The 17,350-nt window shown below is 28.1% G+C and overlaps 1 protein-coding gene across 2 annotated transcripts; it reads right to left on the bottom strand.

The window, feature by feature from the left end:
• Nucleotides 1-8,973: 8,973 nt before the first annotated feature.
• Nucleotides 8,974-17,199, bottom strand: LOC107993282 (protein bicaudal D). Of its 2 annotated transcripts, XM_017049631.3 has the most exons (8): nt 16,690-17,148; nt 16,223-16,363; nt 15,305-16,141; nt 15,074-15,220; nt 14,739-14,771; nt 12,988-13,417; nt 12,662-12,916; nt 8,974-12,094 (listed from the first exon to the last, which is right to left on the bottom strand). In XM_017049631.3, exons 1-8 carry the CDS (start codon nt 16,897-16,899, stop codon nt 11,814-11,816), a joined length of 2,334 nt encoding a protein of 777 aa, XP_016905120.1. In that variant the 5' UTR covers nt 16,900-17,148; the 3' UTR covers nt 8,974-11,813. The 2 variants fall into 2 exon arrangements, with proteins under 2 accessions (XP_016905120.1, XP_016905129.1); XM_017049640.3 differs by lacking the exon at nt 14,739-14,771 and having other exon boundaries at nt 16,690-17,199.
• Between the last annotated feature and the right edge of the window lie 151 nt (nt 17,200-17,350).

The following is a 17,350-nucleotide window of genomic DNA, read 5'->3' as shown; positions in this document are numbered from 1 at the left end:
TTCGTTCTTCTATAAATAAATAATTATTCGCAAAATTGTATCCTCCCGAATATGAATCAATAAAATATGAAAATATAGATAAATATGAAAGTATAGATACACGTATACAAATTACATTTAAAAAATATACGTATGAATTACGGGATAAAGTTAAATATTAGATGAAATTTTATTTTCTCACTTCTCGCGAGAAATTTGGGAGAATTGTGTTACGAGACAAAAAAAAAGTATTTTTGTACATGTATTGGACGATGTTCCGCGGAAAGATAAACACGAAGAAAAATGGCGATCACGGAAATAAGAAGGGGAAAAAAGTTGAATAATGTGAAACATTTTGATTTCGTGATAAAGAATTGGTTGGCAACCTTGCTTCGTGCAAAAGCATTTTAATGGCGAAGAAATTTGTTTGGTGTTAAAAGATGGGACTTTTCTACAGAACTGCCAACTAAGACCCCTTCGATGTGAGGACGCATTTACTATCGCAAATATTTGTTCTAGAATCTCGATTTATATCAAAAATATATGAATATATATATATATTGGAGATAAAAATGATTCTTTTAGAAGATATAAATTCCATGCAAAGATATAAAAATTGCAATTATTATTGTAATAATAAGAATAACGAAATTGATATTAAAATGTAACATTTTACTAAAGTGTAACAAAATACTTAATACGAAAAATACAAAATGTTCAAAAAATGATGAAAATATATTATTTCAAAATAATATTTGGCAAAATTAAATTAGAATTTTCGTGTATTTTCATAAAATAAATGTGAAAATATATAAATCAGAAAAACACTCGTATAGTAAATATTTCATCGTAAAGAGTATTAAAATAAAAATATAAAATGTTCGAAAATAAAACTAATCAAACAGAATCAAAAAGATCAAAAAGATACGTCGACGGATCGAAGGATTAGTGAATGGTCCATTGACAAAAAAAAAATCCTTTGAAATAAAAACATATTCCATCCGATATAAAAACATAAAAATCGTACACGAATTTAATATTTCGTCATTAAAAAAAAAATTTTCTATCAAACGTAAAAAAAAAAATCAATCAAAAATCAAGTGATAAATAATTAAGAAAATCTAATTAAGAAGATCTTTTTAAAAAAAAAATATCGAACAATTTCCACCAAATCCAAAAAAACCGAAACATTTGAATCTTCTAATTTAGGATGAAAAAAAGAAAAAAAAAATCGAATCGAATAATTCACTTTCGAATCAATGACATTCGTTCGTGATTCTCCATAAATACTTCATTGATATCTCATCGTCGGTTAAAACCAGGCCGGTTATTTTCCCGAAAGCGCACGATTCACATCCAAGATGCCTCGTACGTTTCGTGGAAACTCCCACGGAGTCCAGAGATCGCAGCCTCCGCTTCCGCTTAACATTCAGGCCACGGCATGGCTAGAAAACGAACGTGCACGTCAACCCCTACCCTCGAAAACTTTCTCACTTTCACACCACGTGTCGATCCACGAGAATCGAGGCTTCCCCGCAAATAATACAACGGACGAGAACGCCTCTAATTAACGGGATCAAAGCGGGAGGAACACTCGTCAAGGTGACTTTAATTAATCCTTTGACGCCTTTCTTTCACCATCCTTCCCTCCATGACGTGGAACCATTCTTGACAAGACGACGTTCGATGACGTTCGGGGATAACGAAGTTATTCCTGTGTCCACGTGAATCCGTTTCGAGAATTTCTTGGTAGAGGATGAACGGCGGAGGCTGGACGCAAATACGACGAGTTAATGATTCGAAACAACGCGTAAGGTTACTTGGCGAACGGCCAGGCTGCTGTGAAAATTCCACAGGAGTTGGGAATCGGAATTTTCGAATGTTCGGGTGTTGATCGAGGGAGGAATAAAAGTGGGACGAAAAATAGTGGGCGAGGAAACGGTCACGGCAGCTTGTTGCGCCGCTCTTTTGAAGAGTGTACGGGCAACCTTCGACCGGGCACCAGCCTCGATTGTTTATCCCATTCCGAACGGACGTTATACTTCTGTTTGGCAAAGAGAGATTAGGAGGCCGGGAGTGGGAATGCGGGTTTGCAAAAATAGGCACGCGTACGTGCCTCGATTTTATGACGGCACTACTTGAGTTAAAGCGATACGGGAGACGAATTTGCTCGGTAATTCATTGAAGAAATTTATATTCTATAAATGAATTGCGGTGGATTTTCATGCAGATCTTATATTACGGTATATTTCGACGTTATTTTACGCAAATGACGCGAACACAAGATGTTTCGCCTGTAACTGTCCGCAAAATCCGCTTGATTCGAGCAATATGATTAAATCAGAATCAGATGGTTAAATGAAGATCCGATTCAATCGCAACGAACTTTTTAAAATCTTCAATGTATCAATAAGTAAGATTATTTAACTTAAGTTATTTCTAAAACATTATTCTAAAATTAGGAAAACTTTGAACCGTTATAACTTCGAAGATAATAACTTCCGTACAACGAGTGAACGATCATTGGAAGTACGGAATCTTGTATTTTAAAACGCATTTTGATTTATCTCGATACGATTTTTGGTTACCGAGATATCGTCGCGTAAAGAAAAGGTAATTTTTAATCATTCATCTTAAATCCAATTAAATTCTACTAAAATTAGAAGAATTTTGTTATAACTCCGAAAATAATATAACTTCCGGTCAAAAAGTAAATCATCATTAAAAAAACATGGAATCTTATTCTTTAAAACGCTTTTTCATTTATCTCGATACAATTTCCTGTTCCCGAGATATCATCATTTTATTTTTAATTACTTGTCTTAAGTGATTAAACTCTATTAAACTCTATTAAAATTAGGGAAACTTTGAACCGCTATAACTTCGAAGATAATAACTTCCGGTCAACGAACGAACGATCATTGGAAGCGTGGAACCTTTCCCTTTAAAACGCTTTTTTATTTATCTCGATACGACTTCCGGTTTCCGAAATATCGTCGTGTAAAGAAAAAGGTAATTTTTAATCGTTTACCATCTCTGTCCTTGTCGCTTACTCGGACCTCTCGTTCGCACCTCCTTTCACTGACCTATCCCAAACTCCAAGCAAGCGACGAACGCGATTCCTGGAAAACACAAAGCGTTTCTAGGAAAAATAAAGCCCATTCATAAATCTCGCATTGTCTTAAGCAGGAAATTTTGAATTCTTATATCTCGGCAACCGATTGAGATATCGGGATAAAACAAAAAGCGACTTCAATGGCACTTTTCCTATTTTCTGAGTGAATTACAATGTGAAAATTTTTACTTTTTCCTCGCGTTTTTTTTATATGAAAAGTCAAAATTTCATTTATAAGTTATTATTAGTATGAATGCAGCGGTTTGTTATTATAAAATATATAGGAATATAATTTAATATGCTTACACACTATGATGTATTTGTAATATGTAAGTCTATTTTACAGACAGTTGGATAATAATTGTAAAATTAAATATATGTTGAAAATATTTATTGATTTGTTAGATTGAGAGTTAGACAAAATCTATTCAATAATTAAAAATAATGAAATTAAATAAGTTCGTGTAACATATGATAGAAATAATTCAATAGATTAATTGATGTAAATTAGTAACAAGATTGTTCGAGATTTTATCAATATTATTTTAGAGCTAATAAAATAATAATTCTCTGAAGATTGTTGAATATTTTGCTATTACGAAAATGTTACAGAATCCTGTATGAAACCTTGATTTCTCAAAGGATTTACTTGCCATTGTAATTATTATTAAACCGCGAATAACGAAGTAAATTTTGGAAATTCTAGACAAATTTATTAGACACGTTCAAGTATAAACTAAAAAAAAAAATAACGATTTTATCTATTAAACGCTTAAATAAAAATGTCGAGTAAAATAAAAAAAGAAAAAGTGATTGAATCTCGCTGCTTTTGTGGTTTGGGGAATCGATTCGTCGTATCTTTTTTGAGAATACTGATTGATTTCAGTATCTGAATAACGGAAATCAGCCTTTGAACGAGAACTTTTCTCGATTAATCTATTTACTCGCGCGATAAAAAGAAATATCAAGTATCTTATCGTTAAATACCAATTCGATAGAATTAATTAAATTAAAAATTAAATTTCGAATCGGAAATTCGATATAATTTTATCGTTTGAAACTCGATCAATTAAAAAAATATAATCTCGACAAATCGTTTTTCATTCTATATTATTTATAAAAAATTAACGAATATTTTTGTAATTTAGAAAATTTGAGATACGTATAATAATCGATAATTTCAAACGAATTAATATTTATTCTGTTGCAGTTATAATTAATATAATAAATAATTATTAATCGCGAATGAAACAATCAAAAATATTGAAACAAATTTTAATGAAAATTCTATAGAAAAACAATCAAATATCTCCATGATTTAACATCATGCAATGCACGATGTATTAATTCGAGATAATAATAAACGATCCCGATATTTAATAAGAAAAGAAAAAAATATTATATCAAGATCCCCCGACCGTATTTCTCGACTTTTTAATAACCATTGAAATCCTTGAAACTCATCATCAGTTAGCGCAATATTCCCAAACCATATATAGTTATTCGAGTAAAAATCGAGTCACGTAGGAAGGAAGAATGCAATTAACCGAAAGAAAGAACGATAGAAATGTACGAATATCTCAATAATTCTGCGGCGAAAAAATAAGAATACTTTTTAATAAGTAACTCTCGTTCCAGAGGAAAGAATAAACCAGAACATTGGCCGCGTTTGTACTTCATCCTACACGAAAGAAAGAAATCTTCTTCTGATTCCAAGTTCGTTTACGAAATATTGATTGTAGAAAAAACAATTTTTTGAAAAAATAAATTTCATTTCAATTTATTAAACGCCGTTAAACCATGCATAAAATCAAATAATTAAAAGTTCTAAAATTTCCCACGATAAATCCACGATGATCTCGATTATTTTAGTGGACGTTATTACCATATCGATTGTTCTGAATGAAAATTCAATCCCAAATTAATCGTGCCTTCGTCCCTCAACGAAAAGGTTCACACGCCTTCTGTAATATCCTTCAGAAGGTAATTAAATGTAACGACGCTTAGCACGTGTAAATTTAATTAGCAACTGCTGAGCCTTATTAAACTCAATGTACAGTCGAAGTCGCACTCCTGTTTAGACGAAATTACTGGAATGGAATAATAATACTAAAGAGGTTAAACATAGAATACTTAGAAAATAAATTTAATTAAGTGTAAAGAATGAAAAAGCACGTGATGTGCGATCGTCTTAATTAATTTATCGATAGATCGATCAAAAATTCATTGATAATAAAATTTTTTGAAAGAAAAAAAAAAAAAGATATTTCCATATATTTTAATAAGCGAGATGAAAAACAAATTTTCCTCGAAACTAACTTGATCCGTTCAAAAAAAATAATTTTTCACGAAAGTTGCGTATCTCCTCTCACGAAAGATTTATCTTGTGTAAACCAAGTTTAAAAATATTTATCTCTTAATTCTAAGTTCGTGATTTTATATCGCGAAATTAAAATTAGAATTAAAATCGTTCAAGATTCCAATCGATCGGTGAAAAATGAAAAGCAGAGGAACGAACAAGTTCGTGTTACAAATGATTATATTTCACTTTATGTTACAAAAAGAATTTCTAATGCGGGTAATGTCCCGTTTTTTTTTCTTTTTTTTTTCTTTTTTTTTTTTTTTTATAGTTTAATAACGTTCAATACCAAGTCGGCCATTATTCGTGGCCCGAACATTCAGCTCAGCTATCGTTTACACGTTTTACACGCTTGTCCCTCACCCGATAATAAATAAGTATCGCTGAACATCTACTTAATACCTACTATCGATATCGTCTAATTAACACGATGACTGATTCTCTCCGTCTGATTAATTCTCGATAATAATAATAAGAATAATAAACATGGAAGGGTGGGAGGGAGGGGAAGAGGAAAAAATCACGAGTTCAACTACAAACATACGGGTCACGATCTTCGATCGATCCCCGTTCTACGATTACACATGGTGTCTTACATTTAAACGTACGTACACGGTACATCTACGAAGAAAATATATCGAAATCGCTCGGAAATATAAATCGTCGATAAATTCTTCGGCATTTCAAATGTCTGGGCATCGCGCGTCGAAACATCATCTGTCTTTTTCTATTTTTCTTCTCACTCTTATTATATGATGGCGTTTTACACTAATGTGCATTTACACTATTTACAATGATTCTGGGTCCATGCACGAGCACGCTGTTTTCTTAGTGGAAAAGTTGCGTTCTTTGGTTCTATGATATAACGGTCTGTCAATGGCGAAGAAAATATCTTTTATAAAAATCTTCTACAACAATTAAAATCAAAGTTACACGCAAGTTTCACCAAATTGTTGGTGAAATACTTATCTGTAATGGAATATCTATAAAAATAGATTTCGTAATTTAACAACTCGGTCTTTCTCGATCCTTTTTTTTTTTTAAGGTTTTTTTTAGTCTTCTTCTTTATCTTTATCTTTATCTTCGATTGAAATTTAGCGAACCGTTGCGATGCCTACCGGAAGATCTAAGAAGAGGATATTAATTGCAAACCACGATTCGACAAGATATAATAACATCGTTCTATGAAGACGTAGCGAAGCTAACGTAACGAGAATTTTAAATTCTAATTATGAAACTTGGTTTTAATATCAGATTCGTAGACTAACTCTATAAAAGTAGTTATACGCACATACCGCTATCTATTTTCTAAGGAGTAATAGCCATTACATATAATTTTATATCTAAGACTAAGCGATTTTATTTAAATCGGATATCGATATCTCTAAAATATCATATTTCGGCAACGGAATGGTTCACTGGTTGCACATTTTATCGGTTGGAAAAAGGGAAAATAGAATAAAATAGGATAAAAGAAAACGAAAAACAATAAGTTTTAAAAGAAAAAAAATAACATTCTTCGCCATTGAAAGACTTTAACGCGAAGTGAGATGAGAAATGGGATCGGTAGAAAAGAAGGAATGAAAAATCGATATTCTCTTCAACTTTTTGACTAAAATGTGGACCCTGTTAAGGTGCAAGAAACACGCGAACGTCCTCGAAGACGTAGAAGCTCATATCCCATCCTAAATCATGTATTAATCACCGATCGACAATAATTCCAGCACAAATTACGCAATCGGTTAAATCGCTTAGATATTACATCATTATAGCTATAGTCTTACTTGACACTCGAGCGTTCCTTTTTTTTTTCTTTTCTTACTTTTTTTTTATTATTATTATTATTTTCTAATATTCATATAATCACGATCTAAAGCGAAATACACCATCGCCAGGAAATTAGCCAAAAATTGGGACGCAATTGGAGCTTTTTATGGAAGCCTTGAGCAAATCTGCCTGATATGCCTGATTGAGCAAATCGCTCTTCCAATTTTCCTCATTTGAACCACGAGCAGACAGATTTTGATATTTATTGTTCTTCGATTATTCTCTTAATGCACTTTCCTTCTTTTTTTTTCGTCTCTCTCTCTCTCTCTCTCTCTCTCTCTCTCTCTCTCTCTCTCTCTCTCTCTCTCTCTCTCTCTCTCTCTCTCTCTCTCTCTCTCTCTCTCTCTCTCTCTCTCTCTCTCTCTCTCTCTCTCTCTCTCTCTCTCTCTCTCTCTCTCTCTCTCTCTCTCTCTCTCTCTCTCTCTCTCTCTCTCTCTCTCTCTCTCTCCCCCCGGTCTTTCGTACGGATAAAAGGAATTTTCAAATCTTTGATGAACTTTTTTTTTCTTTTGGAAACAACAGTACAATCAATCGTATCTTTTGATTTACCGAGGAAAAGAACACGTTTCTACGGATACTTTCTTCGGAAATTTCAACGGGATAATAATAATCTACAAAGAGCTTTGCCGATATGTATAATATAACACGAAGGAACTTTTTTGAAGGACGTCAAGTATGTGCATGAAGGATAATAAAATCCTTCGAAAGGACAGAATGTCTTTGGCAAAAATTATTTTTAGCTTTGCACTTTGGCGACCAAATTTTGTTCTATTTGCAAGGTTTTTACTCTTATATTCTTCTCTCTCTCTCTCTCTCTCTCTCTCTTCTCCATTTTTTTTTATTTTTATGTCGAAAACATTCATCCATCAATATTTAAACGATCAAATTCCGAATTGTATTACAAAATTTAAAATTTAACCCTTTGAGGCATTATTTCCTTTAAATAATACAATATTGATAACATTTTAGAGTAATTTCACATTTACATTACGCGTGAAATAAAATATATTTGTTGATATTAATAACGAAACCATATCAATATCTTTCTTATATTAAATTACTACTATTAATATTTGATTCAATGTTAATCTCAAATATCTAATTCTGAATACTTTAATAATCGAACACTCAGACATTTAAATATTTGGATATTTAGATACTTATTATATTATTTTTATAATATATAAATTAACTTATTATGACGAAATAACAATGTTTTATGTGCAGTTTGCTTCACAAAGGGTTAATATTATACAATGTTTAATAGAAGATGTATTCTCGTATTCTTTTTTTTTTTTTTTTATTACAAACGATTCCGAATCGCCTTTGGACAACGCGGACGGCAAGGCGAAAAATCGAGGACGAATTTATATTAAGGACGAAATTGGAAGGAGTATATAGTAACTAATAATAGTAAGAATAATTATGAAACAAAAGAATATTTTTTTTGGTTCATTCCTGGCAATGGTATAAAAAGAAGGGAAGGGACGGTGGCTTGAGGCTGGCTCGGTTTATGGACACAAATTAGAACTATGTACCTGTGTCTATCGCACAAACTTTAGTGAAACAATTTTAATTAAAACAAACAAAAAAAAAATTTTAAATAATTTTTTCCATTGCACTATTAATACAAAAAATTAAATAATGTATAACAATAGTAATAATAATGGGAAAATAATATAAAACAAAAAGATAATATTTAAATTTTATTTCACTGATTATTAGCTAATATTAACTAAATTGAAACAAAACATAAATAAAGATTTCTCGTTTTTTGGATTAAAATTGTAGACACAGGCAATACAATAACCATAAAATATAAATATAATAATAGTGACAATTGATTGATAATCAATGAACGATGGATAAATTATCTTTAGGTACTCATTTGAATTTCGCGACGAAGCTGGCAGCAATATCGCAATAATCAATATAAAATTGTAATATTGATAATAATAATAATATTAGTAGTAATAGTAGTAATAGTAATAGTAGTAGTAGTAATCATAATAATAATAATAACAATAATAATAATAATAATAATAATAATAATAAATATAATACTATTAATAATGCTAATAACAAATTTGATTAAAGACAGTATAATAAACGTATAATATTACATACATATGCAGGATATATTAAAATTTTATAATGATTTAAAATAAATATTAAATGTAATAAAAATGTAAAAATATAAATATATATAATAAATATTTTCTTCTCTTTATAAAATTAAAATAAAAAATTTTAAACAAATCATTTCTATCTTGCTAAAAATTGTAAAATTGTATAAAATTACATCCTGCATAATGTATCATATACATATCTCTACGAAGATACAAGCATTCACACACATGCTCGCGTGCGCTTCAACAGTTGATTAAAATTTCGATTTAATTGTAGAGGTGCTAAATCTCGTAGAGACATTAGATACCAATAAAATATTTTTTTTTCAAAATTAAAATTTCGTTTTGAAATTAATCTTTATACTATTATATATATGCTCTTTTACTTTTTCCGTTTATTTTACACTCGTAAATGAAATGTAAGGAATATAATATATATATATATTGAAAATTACCGTAATCCAATTTTATATCAACAAATATACAAATCATTAAAGCCTTCTTGCATGAAAAGTTATTAATTTTAATATTATTAAATGAAGTAAAATATAATATCAAATTATATATATGTATATATAATTTTTGTTGCATAAACAGTTTTTACAATTCTTAAATTTAATATTGAATAGAACGATTATTTGATTTGTAATTAAAAAAATTTATTTATAATTCTTTATTGATTTTATTATTATGTTATTATGTATACAAAGTTATTTTTATGTATACAAAAAAGTATAAATAAGTTATAAAATTTCGCTAATAATATTAATTTGATTATGCAAGATGGCTAAAAATATATATGAAATTTAAAAAACAGAAAGAGCAATATATATATTTATAAATACATATAATCCCAAATTATAGTTAATATAGTTAATGTAGTTAATTATAGTTATATAATCAATTTGTTGTCTCGCACAATAATATCGTTGAATATTAAAAAATGTTTATTATTAAAAACAATTATTATGCATTGATCAATATCAAAAAGCACAATTATAACTTAAAAAATGAACGGTTAAAATATATAAATAGATATAAATTAACAACAATTACTAAATAAATCTGAAGTGAATGCAATAATATCACTAATAGATATAAAAAAAAAGCTGCCAAATTAGATAAAATTGATTTAAAGCCTATTTAGGCCAAGTTCTATAAAATACTATAAAAAATATTTTCTTAAAAAATACTAAAATCATGATTATTATATAATAATCTAGCAAAAACGAGTTAAAATGCCATTGTACCAGAGACATTAAAAAACAAAACTGACTGTAAGAAAAATAATAAATAAAATAAAATAATATTTTTATGCAAGCAATAAAATATTTCTTTGTCACAATCAAACCAGATTGATAATCCAGACTATTTGGAAAATGGGTCCCTAATTCTGTTATTTTACTATTCTATATGTCTTTTTTCTCAATTCTATACATCTATTATGTTTTTTGTTCTACTTTGATTATAAATGCTACAGTCGCACATAATAATATTGTCTCTATGGTATGCAATGTAAAGTTCTCGTTTTTCCTTTCGTTTGTCTACCTAAAAACAGTATATGTTCATTTTATCATGCATCTCATTAATACAAAAAAATTGATGTGTCATCATAATTACTATGTAATTATATAAATTATTCATGCGAAATTATTTACGATATAATAAAAATAATAATACTCTATCATACCGAAAATAAATCTAGCTACAAAATGAAAATATGCGATTGTTAAAATGTAAAATAAACACATTTACAATTCAGATATATTTTCTCACAAAAGAAAATAATCGATTATAAAAATCAATTTTATTAAATATCAATAAGCGTGCTATTCACAAGAATCTTTGATCGATTCTTTGAATAAATCTTCAAACACAGAAAATTTTAGCAACTTTGCAACAATGTCGCATGAAATAAAAATTTTGCATAACAAAAACACATTCTATGTTTGTTAGACATCTTTACTAACAATATTGGTAACAGAAGACAGAGTTTTCTATGAATTTCTACGATATGGAGCAACATCAATACAAGAACATATGAACATTTCAGAATTTTCCAAATGTTCTGCTTCTTGTCCTTTGTAACATTGTTCTTTATAACGAGAACAATTTTTTTCAACTTCAGTTTTCAACTTTATCAAATAAAATCAAATTGTAAAAAAATAAACTCGTAATATAATATAAAAATATTGTATTATATCACGAGTTTATTTTTTGTCGGCAACAAATTAGCCGATAAAAATATAATGCTAAAGTATTTTTGTTATTTTTATAAAAAGTAATTTCAAAAGTTATAATTAATTTTTTGTAGCAATATAATTCAATAATGAATAGTAATAGATTAAAATATTTAAAATTCTTGTTTTTCTCAGAATAGTTTGCTCCACATCTTCATCATTTTCTAGAAAAATTCTCTGCCTAAATGAGGACGGTTTGTCTGTTGCGACATTCGCATTCTACCTCGGCCACTTGTACTAGTAGCATGTCTTCGAGTATTTCGTAATTCTCTATCGACCTCTAGCTCTTCCAATTTCATAGTTAAAACGAGTTTTTGTTGCACCGCTAATCTTAATAGTGAGTTCAATGTTTTTCTATCATCTTCTGCTGCGGCTAATTGACGTTGCAGCTCGTCAACTTGTGTTACGTATTCTTCGCAACGTGCAGCAAACATCGCACGTAAACCTGAGAAGTGGTTAGCAGGTATTAACACCAAATAGAAAGAAGCTTATGAAAAGAAATATCAGAAACATGATAGAAAATTAAGAAATATATTAGTCATATAAAAAGAAAAATTTTTTTTTAAAAAGAAATAAAGAATATATAAAGAATATATCATATGTTTAATTTCAATAAAAAAAAAAATATTAAAAAAAAATAAAAGCGCAGAAAACTATTTTTATAAATATATTTATAGAGATATAGATATATCTGTTATTAAATATAATAAATATGATGATATATGTTATTAATATATGTTAATATATTTTGCTACGAAATGAAACAATATTGTTGATAACAAATTCCTAATGCAATTGCAAAATCAAATGTAGCACAACTCATTATAAGCAATAAAATATACATAAATGCTGATAATAAATTGTTAGTTTTATGTTAATAAGTTAATATAAAAATGTTAGTAACAAAAAACAGAAAAAAGGAAAATATTAACTATACTCTTAAGTATCATCTTAACATATTACTATTATAAGCATATTATTAAAAATTTAAATAAACTTTTCAATCACTTACTTGAAAATGTTGCAGCATTTTCTTTTAACATCCTAAGTTCATTTCTTAGTTTTAACATGGTTTCATTAACGATGCTTTTTTCGTTTTCATACTTGCTCTTCAAGTTTGTAAGTGCTACTTCCGCAGTATTTTTATTCGATTTAAGCACTGTTCTTAAAGTTGCAATTTGCTCGCGTTTAGCCGAGAGCAAGGCCTTCAATCTAATTACTTGTTCTTGTAAATCTGCTACTTCCACCTTATTTTCATTCACTGATCCTATAATTTGCAATAATCGTGTTAGTAAAGAAAGAAATTGTTACAAATAAAAAAAAAATTGTTCAATTTACCTTCACAAACATTGCAGACATTTGATTGCATTCCTTTAACTTTGGAAAGTTCAATCGTATGCTCTACAGCACTTCGAAGATGTTTTATTTGATCTATCGCGGTTTCTATATGTTTCGCAATTTCTTTCGCTTTACTCAAACTTTCTAAATCTTTAATTTGAATATCGGTTTTAAATAAAGTCCGACACCATTCTATTTTTCCATTTTCTTCCTCTTTTTCGGGAACAATTTTTTCATGATCGAGAACTACTCTCGAAGGAATTTCTCCGTTAACTGTACAAACATGATGATAAAGTTGTGCAAGTTCATCAGAGATATTTTGTAAATCATTTTGTGCAGAATCCAGAAAACCACCGGCTTCTACTGCAAGTTTTGAAAGGATAGAAATATCGGATTCAAGTTGTATACTTCTTTGTTCTGTATCTAAAAGCTGAAATATAAATAAATAATTTTATATTCATATTAATTTTATTTTTTAGAAATTAATTATTTGTTATATATTTACTATAAGTTTATATAAAATTTTTCTTTTCAACAAACTATTAAAATATAATCTACAAATTAAAATAATAAAAAAATATTGTATAAAGTTTGGTATAATAAAAATAAAGTTGTTTTTTAAACAAATATTTATATATATATATATAAAATACAATATAAAATATACATCAAAATGAAAATGATTTACAAGAAAAGATTTACAAGAAAAGAAAAATAAGTAACTAAACATGTTAAAAGCTAATGAAAAAAAATTAATAAGTCAATGATTGATATTCAACAAAATTCTTAAAATTTACAATACAATAAATTTCATCTCATTCTGATTTAAAACTTATATCATATTTATATCATATAACTTATTATATTTACATTATATAACATATAAGAAATATTTTAAAATATTAATGATAATATTAATGATATTACATTATTTTCAAAATATGGTAATTAATTATTTTCAAAATAATTAGAATTATAAAAATAGAAAAATATTATTGACATTTTGTACATTTTATATTTTATATTTTAAAATTTATTTTAAATATATATATATATTTTTATTATATTTTTTATTTTTTATACTAGTATTTATATAGTATATTTATAATTTAAAGAGATATTATAACCAAACTTCATATAATATATAATATTTTTATTTTAATTTCTCAGAAATTACGTTTCTGCGATCTTTTGAGGAAAACAAGAAACAATATTCGTTTCTTGATTAAAATCTTGATTATAAAATCAGATTGTTTATGTTTCAAAAAAACGACATTTGATAATTTAAATAATTTTAGTAAGACTAAATCATATATAGAATGTCTGTTCGAACATCGTGCAAATCGCTCTGTGAATCTGACTCATGCTACATTAGATGCAAATAGAAACGAATAGAGGGAGAATATTCATTGAATTTTTGTTCCTAAGCACATTCTATTTTAAAGCCACAGTGCATAGCGATTGAGATCCGTACATTTATTCGAGCATTCGATAACAGAACATTCAAATAGATAATGTGTCAACTCGTTTAACAAAACAATGCATATAAAATTTATGATTTTCATAATAATTTATGATATAACATAATCAATAGCCATGATAATATTTATAGTTAAGAATATGAAATTATCAAAAGCAACAATGAGTTGTTAGGACATTGAAAAGCAACTTGTACGGATCATTAAAGGAGCAAAAGACAAATTGTTATTATAATAATTGGTAAATACGTCAAAGATATCACACGTTCCAACCTTTTCTCGAAGGCTCTTCTCTGACTCAGGGATCTGAAATGCCATAATTTCTATTCAAAGTCTAAATTTTGAATATTAAATATTATTATGCCAGAGTCACAGTTATTCTTGTTATTTGTTTATTTTTATTTATTGAATTTTTTATCAATAAAATTTTATTATATTATTGACTTACATTTTCATTCTTCATAATATTTGCCACAATGTTGCTGTTTATAAATTTATAAGACAAAAAATATACAAAAATAAAAAAAATTGAATTTATGATAATAAAAAGACAAAACTAAAGAGAATGAAATAAAAAATGAAAAAAATAATAAATAATAATCATATACCTTGTTTCTAAGATTTGTTAATTCTGTTCGTAGTTGTTGAGTTGAATCAGATATAGTTAAACCATTTTCTAATTCAGCTAAATCCTTTTGAAGTTGATTCACTTCACGTGCAGACATAGTACTCCATTGATGATATTGCATAATTGCCTAAAATATAAAGACAATTAACACATATAAATATAAAATATTATAAAAAAGTAAAAAATTTATTTCAGTATATTTCATATATACCTGATTCAATTTATCTAATGTTGGTTCTTCAGTTTGTTTCTCAGGTAACTTTGAATGAAGATGATGCAATGATTGCACATGAGCTGCTAATTGCACTATACGTGCAACAAAGGATTGTAATTCATTTTGACTTTTTTCAACCGCATATTGCGATTCTCGTAAATTTTGTGTAAGATGAGCTTTTTCAGATTCTGCTAATTCTAATTGTTTTTCTAACTTTTTCAATTCATTTAAATGAATCTCAGAGAATAAATCAACTTGTTTATCAGTAGCAGAAGTACCTGGTTCTTGAGTTTTTAAATCTGCTTCAATTCTACGTAATGCAGGAGAATCATCTTCTCCATCACTACATATAGTTTGATCTTCTGTAATTCCTCGAATTGAAAGTGCAAGATTACTAAGATTATAAATTGATTCACTATTAATTCTTTGATCCAATTCTTTTTTAAGAGCATACTTTGCTTCCCGTTCAGCTTGTAAAGATTCGAGTGCTTCTTCCATTTGCTTTTCAGCAATTTTTTTTAAATTTGTTAATTCTTCAACTTGACTATTTAAAAGTTCCACTTCTTCTGTTAATCTTCTTATTTCGTGTTTAGCACCTTCAAATTCTACTTGACTGGATCGTAAACCAGATACTTGTTTCTGTAATGAAATATTTTCATCTTCCAATTCTGAATAATCTTGTAAAAGTCGAGCTTCACGAAATCTACATTCACGTAACATAGTACGTAAGGATTTTCTTTCTGTTTCTGCTTGTTGATGATCTTTTCCAACTTCCTCTCGTTCTTGTAATGCATGATCACGTTCTGCTTGTACACGCTCTAATTCATGACGTAACTAAATGATACAACATTAAATAAAAATTATATAACATATTAAAATTATTATTTTTATATTTTTTGAAAATATAATACATACTTGTTTTGTTTCATTTTCTAATTCAATAATTTGTGTCTGAAGAGATGTTTCTCTTGCAGCACTTTCATTAAGAAGAGTCTCTTCTTGTTCAATACCACTTTTTGTAGTTAATTTTGTGGTAGTCTGAAATTTTGCTAAAGCCTAAAAAAAATATAAAATATCATTCATATAAGAAACAGTACTATTTAAAAATCAAAATATTTTGATTATAGTAATAATTCAGTTTTATTATTGATATTAATAAGCAATCTAAAAAATAGAATTAATATAAATTTATTTGTCTTATTAGAATATACAATAATTAATATCTATAATTATAATTTGATATATTTAAAACTTTTATGATAAATTTTTATGCTAAAGAAATATTAAAAATTATATATATTATTAATTATTATAAAAACGTCCAAAAAAAAGACTACTAGATAATTTATGTATATTAAAATATAAAAATTATTTGAACTAACCTCTTGCGTGATTTCTAACTCGTGTTTCGTGTTTTCGTAGAGGGCCTCGAGATCGTTGCATCTTTGTTGTAAGGCAGACTTCTCTTCGAGCAAAGCAAGACCGTATTGAGCAGATTGAATTTTTTCTGTAGAAGCTAAATCTAATTCGCGTGAAAGTCTTTCGATTTCAATCCTGAGCTCCTCTATCGTGACTCCTTCTGTCGTGGCCATTGCTGTATGAACTGATTATTTCGCTCCCTTTACCGACAGATTCCTTCTTGTCGTTACCACAAATAAATCGGAGCATCGGAAGTCGTAATATATTTTAAACGTCAAGGCATCATGCGAATGTTCGTGATGCAATCTTCTTGGTGTGCCCACTTCCCGAAGTCTCACATCTTCTGAAAATTCACGACCGTTTGACAGACGTGAGATTAAGGTGAGAGGGCACGGGAAACTCACACAGACCGGATACATATTCCTACACATGTTCCATGTTCCTAGATTCTTGTTTCGTTATTCCATCGTTCCGTTCTGTTATAATAGCAACATGATATTGTAACTTTTTAGTTACTTATTAAATAACTTTAAACAATCCATAACATATATTTTATTAAATAAATTAAAAAATAATAATAAACTAAATTAAATAAACAAAATTTACTTAAATCAAATAATAATA

Source organism: Apis cerana, linkage group LG9, assembly GCF_029169275.1.
Source record: "Apis cerana isolate GH-2021 linkage group LG9, AcerK_1.0, whole genome shotgun sequence".
Taxonomy (NCBI): domain Eukaryota; kingdom Metazoa; phylum Arthropoda; class Insecta; order Hymenoptera; family Apidae; genus Apis; species Apis cerana.
The sequence above is the reverse complement of the archived record's forward strand: the minus strand, read 5'-3'. Positions and strand labels throughout refer to the sequence as shown.